We start from the raw sequence: 22,293 nt of genomic DNA on the forward strand, positions 1-22,293 counted from the left end.
GCATGAAAATGTATTTTTCTCATAAAAATGCATGTGCATTGGAATAAGAAAGATGATGAAAATGTTTTGATTGCAAAAAGGGAAAGAGATGAACGTCTCATGCCTTATGCTTTATAAGATGCTCCAAGTGAAGCGAAGAAAACGTTTTAAAATGCTCCTATGAACTCAAGTTTTAAATAATGCGAAGAAAGCATTTTAAGATGTCCATATGAACTGATGTTAAATTGTCCCTATGAACTGATGCTTTATGGATGCCATGAAAAATTATGTTTAAGCTCATGCTTTAAAAGTGATGTTTCTTCATGAATGCACTGTTAAATGAAAAGATGATGTTAAGTTCATACTTTTAAATAACGTTTTCCATGAATTAACAATAAATGTAATGCACTGAAAGGACTGACATGAATGAATGAATGCTTAATGTATGAAATTATGTAATGGTCATATAAATGAATGAAAAGGGTACCAATGAATGGGCAAATTGTAAGGCCGGGTAAGTAGTACTAGTAGTGCACCCAGTGCTACCCCCTGACTGAAAAAGGATTCCCAACCTGTGGCCAGAGGCGAAATCCAGGTCCAAAGGAAGACCTCTAACCCCAGTACACAGGGCGTAATAGTGTGTACCGACCAAAGAAAGTGAAACGTAAAGTAAAGTTATTTTTACGAAATGTTTATGTATGAAAGCTAAGAAATGTTTATGCATGAAAGTATGGCTTATTCCTTAAACTGTTATGCACGAAAGCATTGTCAAGAATTAGCAAAAATGTTTATGTATGCATGTTTTCAAAAGAAAAGAATAGATACCTAGTATGTTCACTGCATGGTGTACTACTTACTGAATATTCAACTCATTTTGTTTTAAATGTTTTAAACGTTCAGGTAATGACGAAAAGGATGTGGAGCAAGGCACTACTGGCAGACGCTTAGGACCTTCCCTAACTAGAACTGTTATGTTATAGATGATAGGTTATGTTTTTATGAATGAAAGATGGACTCTGAGAGTCTCTTATGGAAGAATGTTTGAAAAGAATGTCTACCAGGTATTCTCTTTATTAAATTAGAAATTTAGAGTACACTTGTGTCATGTCCATGCCGATCACGTGTTATTCGAAAAGAAAGAAAAAGAAAGTACAATAGAAGGACAGGCATGTAAGTCGCGATCCTACCCTTCTTGGGGCGGGGTTGTGACACATGGCCAGCAGAGGTTGAACTCTACCACAAGCACTCAGATCGCACAGTAAGAGACCCACCCACCAAGAGCAAATCCAAGAAATCCCAATCCCGCGTCTATCCACCGTACGGAACCACCCTGCCCAAATCTCACAACCACCACCAAAGGGCAGTTCCACTGCCAAGCTCTTCTATGCCAGAACTCACACGACAAGCCCCCTGCACGACGGAAGACGCTGCTTCACTACCACCAAAGGACCTCTGTTTTTTCTCCCCGAAACAGAGCAATCTTGACTCAACCCACCCACAACCCTTAAGCCATCGCCCAAGCCGTTCGCCTCAGCTGTGAAAGACGACACTGTTGCCGCTCCCAGTCACCTTGTCTCCGTTTCGTCGCTGCCCTCATGGTGAGTCCCTCACACGCTACTCTCTTTCTCCTTGCTCTCTCACTCTTCGTTCGCTCTCCCTCATCTTTCATCTCTCTCTCTCTCTCTCTCTCTCTCTCTCTCAGTCTTGTTTCATGTCACCAACCACCCAGTACCGCCCCAATCCGCTATCGTGAGCTCCCCTCTGGTGAGCAAGGATCTGCTGCCCATTTCCCTTCCCTCTCGATAAGTTTTCAAAATAGGAAAGTATTCACACGTAAAGCCCTTGCGTAGAAAGAAGAATAATTTTGAGATGATATTACAGTTTTGCCATTTTAGTTCTAAGCCATCCAAAGCATATGTTAACGTGTAGTTTCGGTTGGTCTTGTTTTAATGGTGGGCTTGGCTTACGTGATGGGTTTGTTATTATTTGGAATTAGGTTAAGTGATTATTGAGCGGATACTAATGAATATGAAGAGTGACGATATTTTAGGGTTATGATAGTTTTGAAGGTTTAAGAAAATAGGTTATTTTTAGCATTTCATGTTTTAAATATTGAGATACGTGTTTGATCGAAAATTTATGAAAATTACGTGATTATTGTTATAGGTGATGATTTATAGTTGTTCGACAATGTTGAGGAAAATTTCTAAAAAGCTAAGAAGTCCAGGTAAACGGGGTTTCTATACTAAACTTTGCATAAAATAAAATGAACTGAGGTCCCTTTTAGAAAATATGCATGTTTTGTTAGGAAAAGAAATCTGAAACGACTTCAGTTATTTGTTCTGCATTGCTCATGAAATTCTGTATAAGAATAAAGTATTTTCTGGCATGACTAGTGTAGACATGAGCTTATTTTTGACATTCTATTATTGAACTCAGAAAAATATGAGCGAATCTAAAAATTGATAATTTTTTCATTTGACGTAAAGATATTCTGAATCTATTTTTAGAAAATGTGAAATGATTTGAATTTTAGTACTTTGCTTTGATATGATGTAGCATCTGAAAAACCTTTGGCATGACTTTCTGATTTAGTTCTATCTTTGATTCTGATTCTGACATGGGGATTCTGATTCTGTTTTGCTCTGATATGTGGCCTTGTCACTGGATATAATAGTGACCTTTGGCCCTATCACGGGATACAATAGTGACCTCTGGCCCTGTCACGGGAGATAATAGTGACCTTTGGCTAAGCACAGGATATAATAGTGGTTTTCTGTTCTGAGTGCAATCGCTTTGATAACATGGTGATTTATGTTCTGCTTAACTTTCCGTAGAATGCACAACCCTACCACGGGGGTTAAACATGGTCTCTGTTCTGATATGATGCTCTGATATGATATGATAATATGAAAATATTCAGTTATGTTGTACCAAATGAGTCTTTGAATATGAAATGTTGGTTTCTGAATATGAAATATTTGAAAAGTCGCTCTGATTTTCTAATAATATGTACTTTTGAGATTTGTATATTAAAACTAAAATGTTTTGCTTCTGCATTCTGAACTCTGTGAAAATGCTTATGTTTGCATACTAGCATATGTTCTCTACTTACTGAGTTGTTGATAACTCACCTCTTATCTTCATAACATTTTTTAGATATTTTTATGGTTCAGCTGGAGATCAAGAGTAGGAAGTATTGGAAAAATCTGATGATAGTAGATGAATGAGTGCAAAGGGTACAAGTATTTTAGAGGATCTTATTTAGTAGTTTTATCTCTAGCTAGAGGTTTTTGTTTAGTATTTCTATGAAGGGACACTGATTTTTGGATCGAACAAATAAGTTAAGTATTTTGTGGAGTTTCTGTATATTTATTATTGATTATTGAAGATGTTCTTAAGTGATAGTGTAACGCCTCGTTTCGGAAGGTCCGGAGAGTTAGTTCTTAATAACTAATATCAACTTAAATAACACAAATATAAAATCCAGAAAACTTCATAAAATATTAATTTATTTACTCGACTCAAAAATCTATGTTCCTTCATAAGGAAAACAAGGAAGTTCTTAATAACATAAATTAAAAAACTCTTCAAAGACTCGAAAATATCCTTAATTCATCAGTCAAAATATCGAAAATAAATCATTTTACTAACTACGACTCTCGAATATGCACTTGTACCCTCATACACTTATTCCACTACGATTATAACACCTTACTAAAACTTTTTACTCTTGTTCTCCAGCTAAACCATAAAAATTATCTGAAAAATATATGGAGATAAGGGGTAAGTTATCAACAACTTAGTAAGCAGAGAACATATTCTAGTGTGTAAACACGAGTATTTACAAAGATCAGAATGCAAAACATTTTCATTTTCAGAGTGTGGAAGCAGAACATGTTATTAAAATATCAGAGCGAAGATTCAGAAATAATTTCATTCAAAAATATCCTTTGGCATAGCATAAATGATCATCATCATCATCAAAATATCATATTAGAACAAAGGCCATGTATAACCCCCGTGGTAGGGTTGTGCATATGCGGATAGCCAAGCAGAACCTAAATCACTCTGTCACCAAGGTGTGAACTCAAAACAGAGACCACTACTATAACTCGTGGTAGGGCCGTATCTACAATTAAAACCTGTGGTTAGGTCGTATCCATTATTATTACCTGTGGTTGGGTCGTATCCACTATTATAACCCGTGCTTGGGCCATATCTACTATTATTACCTGTGGTTGGGCTGTATGCTACTATTATCACCCATGGTAGGGCTGTAACTGAACAGAGCGGAGGCAGAATCAAATTCAGAATCAGAGAGTCATGCCAAGGGTTTTCAAAAACCACATCTTATCCAAATAGAGTACTGAAGAAAATCATATCATCTTCGTAATCAAAGCAGATCCAAAGCATATTTACATAATTATGCATAAATTTTCATATTCATTCTTTTTGTATAGGTAAAAAATATAATGTAAAAAATAAGCTCATGTCTACACCAGTCAGGACAAAAATACTTTCTCTTTCATCAGAGTTCAATGTGTAATGAAGAATAAATATCTAAGGTTATTTTCAAATTTCTTTTCAAAACATATGATGCACATTTTCGTAAATTAGCCTCAGTTCATTTTTTATTTTATGCAAAGTTTAGCATAGGAACCTCACTTACCTGAACTTCCTATCTTTTCCGAAATTTTCTCAAGAAATGCCGAACAAATATTAATCGTCACCTACAACACAATCACTTAATTTTCATAAATTTCTAATCGAACACGTATTTCAATATTTAACCCTAAGATGCTAAAATAACCTATTTTAATTCCTCAAAAACTTAAATTCACGTAATCCTCAAATATCGCCACATTCATCAATGTCTAAATAATTAGTTCGACTAAAACACAAAATCTAACTTATTTACTAATGAAATCAAATTATAAAATTTCATACTAGCTAATATATTTATACTAAAATATTTTCAAATTAAACAACTACGACTTAGATTCATTTCGAAAATTAACCTAATCATATTTAAAACTCATATATTTAGTAATTTAACTTCTATCTGTAAATATAAATTCTTATACTACAAATAAAATCTCACGCATAGCAGATGAAAAAAAAATGATCAACACATATTCATTCAAGGGCATTTTGGGAAGGAAAAACTCATAACCTACATGGGTCTTTGAGAAAATAACCTAGGATCTAATATTATGTGATAGGGGCCATGCATACTGAAAGCTATGTGCAGTGGTGGCTTGGGTGGAAGTCTACGACGGCACAGCTAGAGGTGGTGGCAGATCATGGTAGTGGGGCATTGAGAGAGAGAGATGAGTGAGAGAAATGATGAGAGAAACATGGTGACAGAAAAGGGGAGAGACGGAGAGGAGAAGCAACCAAAGGCCATGGCCTTACCGAGTGGAATAACCAACGTGGGTGACGAGAGGTACTCGACGGCACCTGTATGCAAAGGCGATGATGGCATGGAGGGCTGACGACGTTGCTAAGTTCACTACGCTATGGTTGGTGTCACCTAACGTAACAAACTTGCTCTGTTTTGAGCTGCAAAAATAGGGGTGCAACTTGTTGCGTTTCCGTGAGATGGGGGTGGGGGTGCACTGGGTTGTGGGTTGGTTGAGCAGGTGGGCATTCACAGTAGTGGTGCAGGGACGGCGCTAAGGGGGTTGTAACACAGAGGCAGCAGGGGTGCTCTTGTTTGGGCTACTGTGAGGGTCTTGGATGACAACAGGGTGCACAGTTTGATTCCTTTTTCCCAGTGGATGGTCACGCATAGTTGCATGCATGGAATGGATGGCTTCGAAGGGCGCGGCTTAGGGTTTCTGTTTCATGCAGGGGGAGCTTATATTAAAAAATCGACTGAGAACCCCAACTAAAACCGAAGAAAAACATGCATGAGAGATGTGCAAAGTGTGGAGTCTGGAGATTGATTCACATGGGATTGGGTTTTGGTGCAAGGTTTGGGCCTTTGGGTGATCTGCTAGGTCACATTTTTTAAAAAAAAATTTGGGCCCACAGTTTGAATAGTGAAGGAAATCTATATAACGCTCTTTTCTGAAATTTGGACCCCGACCCAAATAAAAAAAAATCCAACTTGTTTAAAAAATTATCCTTGCCCATAAAATAATATTCAAAAAATTTCCATTGGCCTTTTCATATACTTAACCCGAAAATATATAAAAAAGAAAAAAGGCTTGGCGCTAGGCTCAGGTGTTACAGATAGGAGCTAACTCTCTAGACCTTCGAGAACGGGGCATTACATTAGAGATGTTGGTACCAACCATATAACAAAACCAAAATCATCGTATCAGAGCCAGAATTAGATTAGAATCAGAAACAAAATCAGAATGTCATGCTAAAATTTTTTCATGGCACCCGGGCCATTCAATATATTTTTTTTTCTCCCACTCGTTTCGTTTTCCACTCATCTCTTCCTCCCCATGTACAAGAAGTTCCTTGCATCAAGCACGGCAACTGCATGGTAACCGCTGTCCCAATACACGTAACCACCCTTTCCTGTGCGCCCTTTCGATGCCAAGCATTTCAGTTTCTCAATACACTTCACCTTGTAGATTAATGCTCTCTATCTCTTTTTTTCTATCTTCTTCGCACCAAGTCGCAAGGCACCTGGGAACGCAACCATCCAACCACCACGAACCAATTGCTACTAACTTGAACCCGGGATACCCACCAACCTTCTTGATGAAAGCCACCAGTACAGCCACAAAGCCCAGCCGTGTTCAAGCACCGTCAACCACTCACCACTGAACCACCCCACGCTGCGACATCGAGAGCCTCCTTCAAGCCTCCCTTTCTCGGTTTCTTCCCCACAACTCAAGGGCCAACAAGACCACCGCAGAAGTTTTCACTCAGTCTCGGTGCAACAAAGAACTCCACCACCACGCTTCTCCTACACCATCAAGCCACCGTTCAAGCCATTGCATGTTCCTTGTTTTTGACCCCCAAAATAGAGCAATAAAACCACTTTCCCCCGCCTTCATTCTATAGCCCCATGACTCGTCGGGGAAGCTTAACAACGCCGACCAACAACCCCTCCGCCACCCACGTGCCACTCCATGATCTGTTGCGGCCCCAACCATCCTGTCGCCATCTCTAGCTACCTCCGTAAGTATCTCGCACAATATCCCTCTCACCATGTTTCCTCTCTTTGATTTCTCTCTCTTTCTTAGTCACTCTCTATTTCAGTGCCCTCCGCATTGTTGAACGCTGTATCTTTGCCGTCGGGCTAACACCTTACATCCACCGCGCGCATCCTTCTCGTTGGTATGAAACAACCCTACCTTTTGCAGACAGGTTGGCTGGAGGTAGTTTCATAAGTTTGTTTGTTTTATTTATCTATTTACAATTTGCTTTTAGAGCACATGCTTTGACAAATTTTCAGAAATATCACTAATTTTACATAGAGTGTCTTTCCTTTATATATTAAACTGTTGTATGGAGTGAATTTTAAATACATGTTTTCATAAGAAAATTAAATAAAATTTAAATTGTATTATTTAGTATTAAATTTTTTTTTCAAGTTCAATTTTAAAAATAAATAGTAAGTACGCAATTGTACTTTTGAGCACTTAAATTTGATTAACTTGTATTTTTATTAAACATATTTTTTGTTAATTACTTTAATCGATTTTGCTATATTATTACATTAAGTGAATATCGAAGTATTTGAGAATTTTTTATATTTTAGGGTTTCGAGGAATTTAGATTTTTAGGAAAATAGGTTACTTAGAGTCTCAAGTTTAAGTATTGAAAAATGTGTTAATTTCATATATTTATGGGAATTGCATGATTGTTTTTATAGATGATGATTGATTTTACATTCATTACTGCTGTGGAGAATTTTTGAAAAGCTAAAATGTCCAAGTAAGTGGAGTTCCTATGCTAGACTTTATGCAAGTTATTAAGACTGAGATTGACTTTCTGAAAACTTTGCATATTTTGTGATGGAATGAGTACTTGAGAAAAACCAACCTCGGTCACTTATTTGCACTACTCTTGAAATCTGTATAAAAAAAGGTAAATATTTTCTAATATGCATTGTGTAGACATAAACTAAATTTTTTCATGTTCTCTTTGAAATCTAGAAAAGAACGATATTGAGAATCTAAAAAATTGTGCATTGATTAAGAAAGATGCTCCGACTTTTGTTTTCAATATGTGAGAATGATCTGATTATGTTTTGGTACTCTGTTGTACTTTGATTTGGCATCTGAAAACCTTTGGCATGGTGTATTGATTTTGTATCTGACTATGTCTCTGCTCTGCTCTGCTCTGTTTGGATTGGTACCAACTTCTCTATCTCTGAGTGCACCCATTTTGGAAACAAAATAGTTTCTATGTGATATTTCCTGTGTGCACACTCGGGGCTCCGAGAGTAATAAGGGAAAGATTTTACTTTTGTTTCTTCCTGGTTTGGCCTCCGAGGTTAGCATAATCCTACCACGGGATGAAACATGATCTCTGCTTTGTGAGATGCTCTGTTTTGATGTGATGATGATGCTCAGGTTATGTTATGCCAAAGTACTATGAGTTTTACTTGTCTTAAAACCATAGCTCTATTACTTTTGAAAACATGTTTGTTCTGCATGATAACTCTAGAAAATATTTTGTTCTGCGTACTGTACTTTGTAAGTGCTCATGTTTGCACGCTAACATATGTCTTTTGCTTACTGAGTTGTTGATCACTCACCCCTTATCTCCACAACATCTTTTAGATATTTTGGACATTTCAACGGAGGTTCAAGAATAGGAAGCATGGGTATGGTTTTGTGAGCATAGTATATTAGATACAAAGAGGGCACTTGTTATTGGAGAATTTTTATTGAATAGTTTCGTTTTGCTCTGTTGACTTAGTACTTTGGGAAGTTGGCAATTATTTTAAGACTTTGTTGTATTCTTAGTTATTTATTTTGAAGTAAATGGTTTAAAGCAATAAGGTCTATGAGTAATTGAGGAATTTGAGTTTATATTTGTACAATGAGATATGATTTTAAGTGTAAAGAGGTAACTCTTCGACCTATCTAGGACCGAGGTGTTACACCACATCATATCAAAATAAAGTCTTGGACAGATTCATATCATTTTCATAAAATCAAAACAAATTCAAAGCATCCTCACATAATATGTACAAAATTCCAGATTTCATATTTGCTCCACTACTCATGTCTATACTAGTCATGTCAGAAAATACTTCTCTTTTATACCGATTTCATGAGTAATGCAGAACACATAACTGATGTTATTTTCACATTTCTTTTTGAAAGATTACATGCATATTTTTATTATCAAATCAACCTCAATTCATTTTTTTTATGCAAAGTCTAGCATATGAATCCCGCTTGAACCTTTTAACTTCTCTGAATTTTTTCACAACAAGGCAGAAGGATAATCAATCATCACTTATAAAATAGACACGGAACTTATTCAATCCCCTAAATAACCAAGTATTTTGACCTTTAAGTCCGAAATATTAAAGTAACATATTTTCTGAAAATTCTAAAATTTTCATAACTATAACTATCATCACTTATCCAAATTAATCGATATCCACTTAATTCTCCAACTATTATACTCTAAACTATTTCAGTAAAATAAGGTTTATGGCTAGCATAAGTACTCAATTACAACTAAGCCCATGAAAAATACATCTCCAGCTGAATGCTCTCTTAACATAATTATAACAAAATCTATTAAAATAAAAAGTAAAATTTCGTTTAATAAAAATGGACTTAATCAATTTTAATGCATTAAAAATAAAATTATACACTTAAAATTTAATTCTAAAATTTATTTGTAAAAAAATTGATACTAAATAATATAATTGAAATCCTTATTTATTTTCTTTGATGGTTCTCTTTTTTAAGGAAAATTGTCATCATTCATTCATCAGAAAAACTTACATCCATGACTGGATACATTTTGGGATGTCCACATATGAAACATGACATTATAAACCAAAATAATGCATTCGGAGCTCCACCAGTACACTATCTACCTTGTTGATACTCTCTACAGACAAACGTCCAAGAAACAATATTCTACCTACATAGAGACTCAACCTTTATAGATAAACTTCCGAGAGATGAACTTTTTTTTAAAGTAACAATACAGAAACGAAAAAAGGAAAGCAATAAGATAGATGCAAAAAAGAACGGACTACAATCTGGACCAACACACTTATCTCTTTTTAGTCACAAAGGTCATATCTAAAAGGTTTGGTGGTGGCGAGTTTCATAATCTAGTGTGGGTGTCGAGAAGAGCTGCCAGAAGAGGTGGCACGTGATGACCACGCATGGTGATTTTTGCAAAACCACCACTTTCTTCTAAACAATTTTTTACCTATGAATCTGCTTGTACCATGCGCGTCTCTCGGGAGTTGTAGGAAAATTGTAGATCTATCTTTTTTAACATTGAAGAAAGTAAAATAAAATTATGCAAAAGAAACCTTGATAGACAAGGTAGGTGAATGGAGGAAGGAGGGAAAGAGAGGGAGGAGGAAGAGGAAGCCGAGGCCTTCTTCCCCACTGGCGAAAATCAAACCTAGAATCCTTAATATTTTAAGAGAGAGAGAGAGAGAGAGAGAGAGAGGGAGGTGCTTAAGGTTTTTTCTTTAATTTTCCTAGTTGAAAAACGATAAACTAATATCTCTTTTACATGTTTTTTGTAGGAGGTTGATTTTTAGAGCTTGTATTAATTAATGCACTTTTTTATAGGTTCTTATATCTAAAACAAAGACCTCACAAACTAAGTTTAATATATAAACAAATCCTAAAATCCTCTGGGTGTTGAAGTGCCGGCCCTAGGGAGAACGCCAGCAGTCACTGCTGTGCGGCTGCAACACCCTAGCGATGCCCTTATCCCCTATTAGTTTTCAAATCATCACTAGCCAATGGCGACTGTTACCACATAAATGACTAAAGTACTCTTAATTATTGAAAGTCTACATAATGAAGGCAACCACAATCGAAGGTAGGTGAAATATGATGACGACACCATCAATTTTATTTTAAAAAAATGAAAATTTAATTACGTGTAGGTGAATAATTTTACTTATGATGAAAAAACTAATTGACAACTTCTTATTGGAGGGTATAAAAGTCCATTCGCTCCACATCATGATTCAAAATAAAAATTTTTGATAAATTTTCATCATGTTCTCTTATTCTTTTATCAAGGTTTTTAAAAGAACCTCTATACAGTGACAATCTTTGATGTCATTTTTCACAACAATTCCTCTTTGGGTTGGTGACACCTATAAGTAGTTGTTATCGGAGACAAATAGAGAGTTGTCATGTAGGTGTTCCTCAGTAAACATGTAACACGCATAGCAGAGGATCACTCTGCTCTCTCTTCTTCCCGCTCAAGCTCCAGTTGGAGGATTTTTGGGAGGAGATTTGCAATCTTCTAAGGGACTTGAATGTGCGGTTTCAACATGTCCTTAGGGAGGGCAATTTTGTAGCAGGCTGGCTTGCGCGATTGGGTAGTAGAGGTTGCACTTATGAGTTTTCGAATGAAAATATTCCTCATTTGCTTAAAGGTATCTTACTAATTGATTGAAATGGTTTGCCGAATTTGAGAATTTGCTCTAGACGTTGCTACACAGTTTTGTTGCTAGTTACTCGGGTTTGCTTTTTTTTTTGGCTTGGTTTTATTTTTTCAATTTTGACGTAATAAGCTTGGAAATAAGGTTATTTTTATTAGAATATTTTGTAATCATGGTATTCATCTGCCACAAGTGAGGCTTTTTTTAAATAAAGTCTAGACGTTGCATAGTTTCATAAAATAAAATAAAAAAATGCACCTCGAACATATACCTAAACGTTCAAACTATAGAAATGTCATGTTCGAACGTTAGGAGTCAAACATCTAACAAAATGTTACATTCGAACGTTTGAATGCATATACGTTCAAACATAAATTAACATACACTCGGAGTACAACTAACACTATTCTGGAATTTGGAACGTTGTTCTAGCGTTCAAACCCAAAAATGGTTAAGTCGACTCAGCCATTTTCGATTTGCTCAAGTAGGGAGTTAATCTTATAATGACCATTGTATAAATGAAGGATACATTGAGTGCAGACTATCTATGGTGGCCATTGGCCACCTATGATGGCCAAAAAATCAAGTTACAAATTTGGCCACAAATAGATTTCGGTGCACACATAAACCTCCTAAAAAGTTAAAAAAACACAATAAGAGGGAGAGAGAAGTTTACTAACATTTTTTGTGACGGTTGTGGTGGCAATTGACGGTGGTGGCGTTGGACGGAATTGATGGCTGAGTGCGACGTTTTGAATTTTGGATGTGGGTGGAAATATTGTTCGATGTTCGGATACATTACTTATATACATGTAACGTTTAAATGTTATAACTCATACGTTTGAACGTTACGTTATTTTTTGTACAGTCCGAATGTTGAATTTAAACATTCAAACGTAAAAATAATGATTTTTTTTTTTTGCAAAATGCAATTATTATTTGCATCCATTTTCAGCAACTAGACTTTTTGAATTAGGGACAATTAATGTCTATTAATTGAATGATCTTAATTGACGTTCTAGTAGAACATGACATGCATGATGTCTTCATCCGAAACTTCCAATTAATTCAAACGTACCCAAGCCATGCCAAGTCCTATATCCGATTCTATTATTTATAGATATATATATATATATATATGATTATTAATTTAATTAATATCATGACCAATATTCATTTTTGTGTAAATTAGCATATTTCTATTTCTTGTAAAATATATATCCATCTGGTCTTCCATATGGAACTCATGAAAAGATAAAATAAGAGTCTCGTTCAAAAGTTTCATCCTGGACGTTGATCATCAGACGGTCTTTAGCTCTCAATGACCATGTGTGTATATATATATATATATATATATATATATATATATATCGGGATTGACCTAAACATATTCTAGATTAGGCTAGAAATGTAAAATAACTTCAGGCTGCGTTTTAACTAGAAACCCGGATCCATTAAAGACGTACGCGCTTGGCCTTCCTAGAGATGAAAATTAAGGCAGGCAAAGATGCAACGTCATTCAAATGTGTGGCTGCGGAGACAGCAGTTTGGTAGTCAAATTCTTGACTAAAAGATGAATATTTCTGGCCTGGAAAGTGGCAATAGTCCCGGCGACTTGCCGGGGAGATTGTTGCATTAAGAAGACGATTACGTAACTGCGCGCACTCACGCACGCACCTGCATGCTATATATGTATCACTGAAGCTAGAACATTCAACCAGCTACTCCCATGCATATATGCATGCATGCTGACCATATATGCATGCTGACAAATGAATTCGGTTCTCCGTTTGTCACTAAAGCAGCCACGTACGGTTCTTCCATTTTCAGAGCCTGATGTTAGAAACTGTTAAGAACAGAAGGTGCAGATGAGAGGAAACTGATTTGTGATGTTAGAAACTGTTAAGAACAGAAGGTGCAGATGAGAGGAAACTGATTTGAGAAGAGACTGATTCTCATTGATTCACTTTGCATCATACAGAGGTCATATATATATATATATATATATATATATATATATATTACAAAAAGCATAAAAAGCTATTGTAAAACTAACTTTTAATTATCTACATAATTACAAGTATCAATTCAGAACTTTTATGGACAGTATGGTAGAGGCAACTTTATGCATCGTGTCCCTCAGAATTCTTTGTGTGCAGCCATGTATTTCCTTAGCTGAGGTTCATCTTTTCAGTGCACCATCTCTTGTCTCCTTTCACCTATGTTGTTTCCTTTTTCATTCCATGTATTGCAGCTGTTATCTTTTTCTTTCCAGCATGCTTTATCAGCTCTTTTTATCTTGAGTGTTGCAGTGTATTTCAGGTATGTTATGGTTGTTGTCCTTGTGTAGAATTAGATTGCATTTCATTTTGTTAGATTGTATTTCACAAGACTCCCCCTCAAGATGGGCATAGATATTAACAATTCTCATCTTGGACAATAAGAACTGAAATGTAGAAGTTGGTAAGGCCTTAGTGAAAATATCTGCCAACTGAAATTTTGAGGACACATGCATTGGTGTAACAATACCAGCCAAGACCTTTTCTCTAACAAAATAGAAATCTAGTTCTATATGCTTGGTCCTTTCATGAAAAATTGGATTCTTTGTAATGTGGATGGCTGCCTGATTATCACATAAGAGGGAAGCAGATTGTGCATGATCATCATTAAATTCTTTTAGCAAACCGAGAAGCCAAATGATCTCACAACTTGTAGATGCTAGTGCCCTATATTCTACCTCAGCTGAAGATCTAGAAATTGTTGCTTGCTTCTTAGATTTCCAGCTTATTAGTGAGTCTCCAATGAATATACAGAACCCTGTGACAGATCTTGTTGTCTCTGGGAGGTAGCCCAATCAGAATCACTATAGGCCCTTAGATGTAAAACTGATTTGGATGACAAGAAAATGCCTTGACCTATGGATCCTTTGAGGTACTAGAGAATCCTATAGGCTAAGTGCAAATTAGATTGTTAGGGCCTGTCCATGAACTGACTTAGAACACTTATAGCATAGGTGATGTCAAGTCTGGTGATGGTTAAGTAAATTAACCTTCCAATGAGTCTTCTATAAGCTGTAGGGTCTTGGAGGATTTCTTCTGCGGTGTGGCTTAATTTATGGTTCAGTTCAATAGGTGTGGAAACTGTCTTTGTGCCAAGTAGACCTGAATCTTCTAATATCTCGAGGGTATACTTCCTTTGACAAAGGTTAATTCCAAGTGAGGACCTAGCAACTTCCAATCCTAGGAAATACTTGAGGGATCCAAGGTCCTTAATTTTGAACTTGCTGTGAAGGTAAGATTTGAGTGAATCAACTTCTTTTTTAGAGTTACTTCCAACTATGATGTCATCCACATAGACTAAGAGTGCTATAAATCCATTAGGACTGACTTTACTGAACAAAGAGTAATCAGATTTTGATTGATGAAAACTAATGGCAGTGAGTGAATTTGAAAACTTTGAGAACCATTGCCTGGATGTTTGCTTAAGTCCATAGAGAGATTTATTTAATTTGCATACCAAGTTCTCCCCCTCAATCTGCTTACCCCTGATGTGATAGCCTAGAGGTAATTGCATATAGATGTCCTCATCGAGATCACCATGTAGAAAAGCATTGTGAACATCCATTTGAGTGAGGGACCCGTTTTTAATGGCTGCTATGGCAAGGAAAACTCGAACTATGGTGAGCTTTGCAACTGGACTGAAGGTCTCTTGGAAGTCAAAGCCTTCTTTTTTAGTGTAGCCCTTGGCCTCAAGTCTGGCTTTGTGCCTTTCAAGAGATCCATCTAATTTCAGCTTGGTTTTATAAACATATCTACAGCCAATTGTAGTCTTGTTGGGGGTAAGGTGGTGATAGTCCATGTATTGTTTTCATCGAGAGCATGGAGTTCAGCTTGCATGGCATCTTGCCAATGCTTAATCCTGACAGCTTCATTATAGGACTGAGGTTCATGGAGTAATGAAAGTGAAACAGAGAATGACTGGTGAGAGGGAGAGAGATTTTTGTAAGTTATGTAATCATGAAAGGGATGGATTGTGGAGGATGGAAGGAAGGGTTGAGATGCTGCAAGCTGGCAATGATATTGATGAAGATAAGTAGGTTGGTTCCTATTTCTGGTGGACCTTCGAAGAGGGAAAGGGTCAGGATGAAAGGGTGGTGCAGGTAAATGAAGTGTGGGAGCAGTAGGTGCGGGAAGGGTGGATGGGTCAACTAGTGAAGAAGGTTCTTCATGAGCTGGTGAAGAAGGTTCTTCACTAATGTGTGATTGAGTGAGAGTTGGAGAAGTTTGGGGAAAGGAGAAGATGTCATCTGGTGGTGTAGGAGGAAGGACTAGGTTATTTGGGAAGGAGGATGGGTTATTGTTTGAAGGAGAACCAGATTTGAAAGGGAAGATGGATTCATAAAAAATCACATTTCGAGAGATGAAGGTAGAGTGAGATTCAATGTCATACAGCTTATAATCTTTGATATTAGCAGGATATCCTAAGAAAATGCAAGGTTTAGCTCTATGTTCAAATTTGGTTCTGTTGTGTTTGAGAGTACTAGCATAAGATAGACAGCCAAAGACCCCAAGGTGATAATATGAAGGTGGTGATGAGAAAAACATCTCATATAGGGATTTATTGGAGAGGAGAGGTGTGGGAATTCTGTTAATGATATAAGCTGCTGTCAAGATAGCATCTCCCCAAAATTGGATTGGCAATGATGCTTGAAAGAGAAGGGCTCGGGCAACATTCAAGAGATGTTGGTGTTTTCTCTCAACAACACCATTTTGCTGAGGGGTATACACACATGATGTTTGATGGATGATGCCATATTTTTTGTAGAAATCAGTCATAGCAAATTCAAGTCCATTGTCAGTTCTGATTTGCTTAATGTTTTTGTTGAATTGGGTTTGTATGAGATGGAAGAAAGATTGTAGGAGGGATCTGGTGTCTGATTTCAGTCTCATTAGGAAAACCCAAGTAACTCTAAAATAATCATCCACAATGGTTAAAAAATAATGAAATCCTTGAAGGGAAGTATGGGAGTATGGACCCCATATATCACAATGGATTAAATCAAAAGGGAATGAACTACAGGAAACACTTGAAGGGAATGAAAGATGTTTCTGTTTAGCCAAATAACAAACTGTACAATGAGATTTTTCTTTGGACTTTACATTAGGTACATTAGAGTGAATTAAATTCATTCTATGAGAGGATAAATGTCCTAATCTGCAGTGCCATAAGTCAAAATCTTGATGTACAGCAGCTTGGTTGACTCGAGTTAGACTAGATGGGCTTGAAGATGGAATATTGGTGTTGTTTGGAGGTGAAGACAACAGGTAATAAAGACCAACATGGACTTTAGCAAGTCCAATAGTCATCCATGAAGAGAGGACCTGAATGAAACAAAGATTGTTTAAGAAAAATAGACAAGTGTCTGGCCTTTGAGTAAGCTTACTGACTGAGATGAGATTGAAAACAAATGAGGGAACACATAGGACATCAGTGAGAAGGAGAGAGTCTGAAAGTTTAACAGTGCCCATGTGTGTGACTTGAGCTTTTGTTCCATTTGGAAGTTGCACAAAAGCTTGTATGCAACAGGAAGATTTAAAAAATGAGGTGGAGCACACCATGTTATCAGTGGCTCCTGTGTCCATGATCCATGGTGTGTTATGAAAGGCATCATGCTGATCTTGGGAGAAATCAGTGAGTTTATCATGACTTGTGACATTGAAAAGAGATGGGTTATAAGAGATGCTAGGACTGGAAGAATAGTGATGATTACCTGCTAGATTGGAGTGGGATGTTGTTGGAGGGGCAGGTTCTGAGATGATTGGTGAAGGATGCATAGGTGGTGACAGGAGTGGTTTATTGTGTCCTGAGGTCAGCTGAGGAAATTGAGCATTGACAAGATCCACGAGGTGTTATGCTTGTGCTTGAGAAAGGTTTAGCTGAGAGGGACTTGGTGAAGGAGATGCATGGCCTGTAGCGACAGTTTGATCACGAGCAACCTCGTTCGCAGAGTGAGTAGCAGGTTTTCCAAAACCATTTCCAAACTTAGATTTGGTAAATTTGAAAGTGGGTGGAAATCCTATTAGTTTGTAGCATTTCTCCTTTGTGTGTCCCATTTTTCCACAATGTCCACAAACCAAATCTATTTTCTCCTTTTTCTTTGAGAAATTTTGATAAGCAAGCAAGGTAGATGGTTCTGAGGTAGGAACATCTATGTTTCTTGCTTGCCTTTGCCTCTCTTCTTGTAAAAAAAGTGAAAAGGTTTTATCTAGAGAAGGCAAGGGGCTCAACAAGATAATTTGTCCTCTAACATTATCATAACTATCATTTAAACCCATTAAAAATTTGAAAACATAGTCCCTTTGTTGAACTTCACCAACATTCTTTAATGCATCACATGTACATAAACCACAAGTGCAACAAGGAAGTAGTCTATAGCTATGCAACTCTTCCCAAATGGCATTAAGTTGGGTGAAGTAGTCACTTACAGAAAGATGCCCTTGAACTATGCCACTGAGTTTGTGTTGAAGGTGATATATCCTAGCCTCATCAGGCTGTGCAAAACGCTCTTTGAGTTTATCCCATACCTGTTTAGCTGAAGTCATGAAGAACACATTAGAGGCTATGTCCTTGGAAACTGAATTTAAAATCCAAGCAAGCAGGATATTGTTACATCGTAACCAAGATACATAAGAAGCATTTGCAAGGTCAGGAGTGGGGATGGTGCCATCCATGAATCTTGACTTATTCTTGATTGAAACGAAAAGAAGAAAAGATCTGCTCCAAGAAATGTAATTGGAGCCAGTCAAGGGTGGTGAAATAATGACAGTGTTTGCATTGTCACTATGATGCAAGAAAAAAAGGCTATTTTGATCTTCTGTAGGAGAAGAAAAAGAGGAAGATGAGGAGGCCATAGGTTGAATGAAAGATGATTAAAATCGAGGAGATATTGAAGGAAATTACTCCTTCTCTGATACCATGTTAGAAACTGTTAAGAACAGAAGGTGCAGATGAGAGGAAATTGATTTGAGAAGAAACTGATTCTCATTGATTCACTTTGCATCATACAGAGGTCATATATATATATATATTACAAAAAGCATAAAAAGCTACTGTAAAACTAACTTTTAATTATCTACATAATTACAAGTATCAATTCAGAACTTTTATGGATAGCATGGTAGAGGCAGCTTTATGCATCATGTCCCTCATGCTTCTTTGTGTGCAGCCATGTATTTCCTTAGTTGAGATTCATCTTTTCAGTGCACTATCTCTTGTCTCCTTTCACCTATGCTGTTTCCTTTTTCTTTTCATGCACTGCAGCTGTTATCTATTTCTTTCCAGCATGCTTTATCAGCTTTTTGTATCTTGAGTGCTGCAGTGTATTTCAGGTATGTTATGGCTGCTGTCCTTGTGTCGAATTAGATTGCATTTCATTTTGTTAGACTGTATTTCGCTAAAAAATCAGAAATTATATTCATTATTTTCATACACAACACGTGACCATGTACACTTATTATTATTATTTTTCTCTTAACAAATATATGGTATATGAATGATGAGTTAAATAATTCAATTAGTTTAAAAAGAATTAAAAAAATGAAAAATAATAATGTATAGTAATGATAAATAGCAAAAATTGCTTAAAAAAAGGGTTGTGGAGGGAAGGGAGGGGCCATTTGCATTTGTACGTACGGTCATACATATGAGATGCCGTAGTTAGATAAGACTTGAAAAGATTGGCGTTTGTACCTAAAGTAAAGTAATTGTCGTAGAATTTTAAATGTGTCTACGTAGCGAAATAAAAAAAGATAATACCTTGTCTTTGGTCAATATTTATTAAAAGATTGTGGCCGGGATCTTGACTAGAAAGAACGCATGCATCCACATTATATATATATATATATATATATATATATATATATATCAATCCTCATAGATAGCGTACGTACGTACAGATCATGTTAATTTGTTATTAGGTTAAGCACCCCTTCGATCAATACAATTCATAACAACATTGACATGAGCACGTACGTACGTACCATTAATTCCCTCAATGCAAGACTACAAGAATCGATCTTAGTTTTTGTGATCATTTTCTTTAAGATAGATCAATAAAAATTAATGCCCTAAATCCTGTTTTTAGAAGCAAATATATATATATATACATATATATTTAAAGGTAGAACAAACTCCATTAATTTATAATGGGTCTATTACTCTTTAAAAACATATTATACTATACGGTTACCTTTCTAGTCTTAAGATATAGTTGTTCAACTAGAAAATCATCGCAAAAGTCAATTATGGTAGATGTCCTCCATTTTTGGCCAGAAGTTGCTCCTTTTTTCTTATATTTTTCTCTACCCTCTTTGAATCATAAGTCTTTGTCCCCATCTTCTCTTCTCATGACGTGTCTTTTGTCTCTTGTATAGTGGGCTTATATGTGCCATGAACCCTTGATTGAGGTTATTATTTTTCAAGACAAATTTTAGACCAAACATGAGTTCTTTTGGGATTCTCAAGGTAGATTTGTCCCATAAAAAGCATTGAGAATCTTAAAAAACACTAATTGTGATAGTTGTCATTGCCTTCTATCCAATTTTGCCCACTTTTTCCGTGACTCTTCTATGCTCTCTTTGCTAGCTAATTATTATTCTTTTAAACAAATTTTATATCAAACAGTTTATTGGTAAAAAGAAAACAGCTGTCATTTTCTAACTTTCAAGTAACATCAAAGCTATATTTCTGGTCTCAAGTCTTTTGTGGGCCCTTGTTGTGCTTATTTATCTTTCAACAAAATTTTACCTGACAGTTATATATTGCGATTCTCCATGTTGACTTGTCTCACAATAAGTCTTGAGAGTTTTTTTAAAATGTTAATTGTGATAATTGTTGTTGCTTTTTGTCAAGTTGTTGCCTGGTATTTCCTTCTCTACCCTCCCTGCCAGCTTTATTACATCTTCTTTTATAGTGTTTCATCCATCCAGCAAAAGTACCAGGACCAATGGTATGGCTCACCTATTTTTTCAAAATTACTGGCCTTGTGTTGGTAAATCTATCACTCATGTTGTTCTTTTTTCTTTTTTCTTTTTTAATAGAAAAACCAATTCTTCATTCATATAATAAAACAAATTACAAAGAAGAATCAAACCAAAGGAAATTAGCAATTACAACCTCATAAGACCCCACCATAAACTAATTTCCGAAACACTCAAACCGAGCTTGGCAAGAGTATGAGCTACTGTATTGCAACTTCTATTTGCATGTTTTAGAACACATGTTTGAAAATGATGCGTTAACTTCTTGACTTCACTAACCATGTTCCCCATGGTGGCCATAGACTGTCTATTTCGATTAAACTCACTTACAACCAAGAGAGATCTGATTCAATTGACGAATGATAGATGCTAAGATGAAGACACAACTGTAGCCCCCTAAGGACTGCAAGACCTTCAAGCTCAAGAACATTTAGACTTGCCCTTTCTCTTATCGCTGCCGCCATTATAACTTCACCTGCACATATCCATCTTGAGAGAAAGCTCCATCTACATTCAATTTGAAAGTGCCAGGTGGTGGCACTTCCCATCTGCAGTGCTGCCTAATTATAGATAGAGGTTTGTTCCTCAATTCACAAAACCCTTTTTGCATTGCCAAGACACTTCCCAATATATCTTCAGTATGAACATCTTTTTCCTCAAAAATCTTCATGTTTATTCTATACCAGCAGCTCCAACATATTAAAAAGCACAACACCAGCAGCTCGGCATAGTTATAGAGTTGCAATTTCAGAGCAGCATCAATAAAGGAGCTGAATCAACCTGTAACTGCTTTGGGCAGTTTCTAATACAGACTTCTCTTATTGATGGGCAAGAGAATAGCACATGCAAAATATCTTCTCTACTATCATTACAGAAAGCACAATTTTCTACAATATTTACATGTTTCTTCCAAAGATTATGCTTAGTAGGTAAAACTCCTTTAACAACCTTCAATGAAAACACTCTTATTTTTTAAGGCAGTTTCATATTCCAGATAGACTTCCACAATTTCCTTATAAGAGCAGCATTTGATTCTTCACCACTTTGTGTCACCATATTTACTGATCTAAACAAACTATAGCCATTATTGACTGTGTATCTACCATGAACTTCAAGCGTCCAGCAAGTCACATATGAATTTCCTTGACTAAGCATAATCTTCATGATCTGTAGTGCCACTGCAGGAGGGAACATGGTTGTAATTTTGTTAACATCCCAAACTGTTTGCCCAGGGAGAAATAATAAATTCATAGTGGCTTCTTATGCACCTATAACAGACATAGAGTTCATATCAGCAATCCTTTTAAAACCTAGTACCCATACATCAGTCCATACTTTCACTATGTTCCCCAAACCTATTCTCCATCTACACCCTTCCTTCAGCTTTGAAATTGTGCCCCAAATTCCTCTCCAAATGAAGGAAGGATTGCTTCCCAACCCAGCATCTAGAAAGTGGTTCTTTGGAAAATATTTTGCCTTAAACCAACTATGTAGCAACGAGTCTGTATTTGACATTATGTGCCATCCCTGCTTGGCCAAAAAAGCATCATTAAGATCCTCAAGTCCTTGAATCCCATTCCACCTTCCTTTTGTGTTTCACACATCTTCTTCCAACTCATCCAATGAATTTTCTTCTCTTCATTTTTTTGCCCCCACCAAAATTTTGCCATCATTTGTTCAAGATCATGACAC

At 36.4% G+C, this 22,293-nt stretch overlaps 1 protein-coding gene across 1 annotated transcript; it reads right to left on the reverse strand.

Annotated features, from left to right (window-relative positions):
- Positions 1-17,472: 17,472 nt before the first annotated feature.
- Positions 17,473-18,294, reverse strand: LOC121258667. The gene has a single exon (XM_041160212.1). The coding sequence runs from the start codon at positions 18,292-18,294 to the stop codon at positions 17,473-17,475; it is 822 nt and encodes a 273-aa protein (XP_041016146.1).
- Between the last annotated feature and the right edge of the window lie 3,999 nt (positions 18,295-22,293).

This window comes from Juglans microcarpa x Juglans regia, chromosome 3S (assembly GCF_004785595.1).
Source record: "Juglans microcarpa x Juglans regia isolate MS1-56 chromosome 3S, Jm3101_v1.0, whole genome shotgun sequence".
NCBI classification, from domain to species: domain Eukaryota; kingdom Viridiplantae; phylum Streptophyta; class Magnoliopsida; order Fagales; family Juglandaceae; genus Juglans; species Juglans microcarpa x Juglans regia.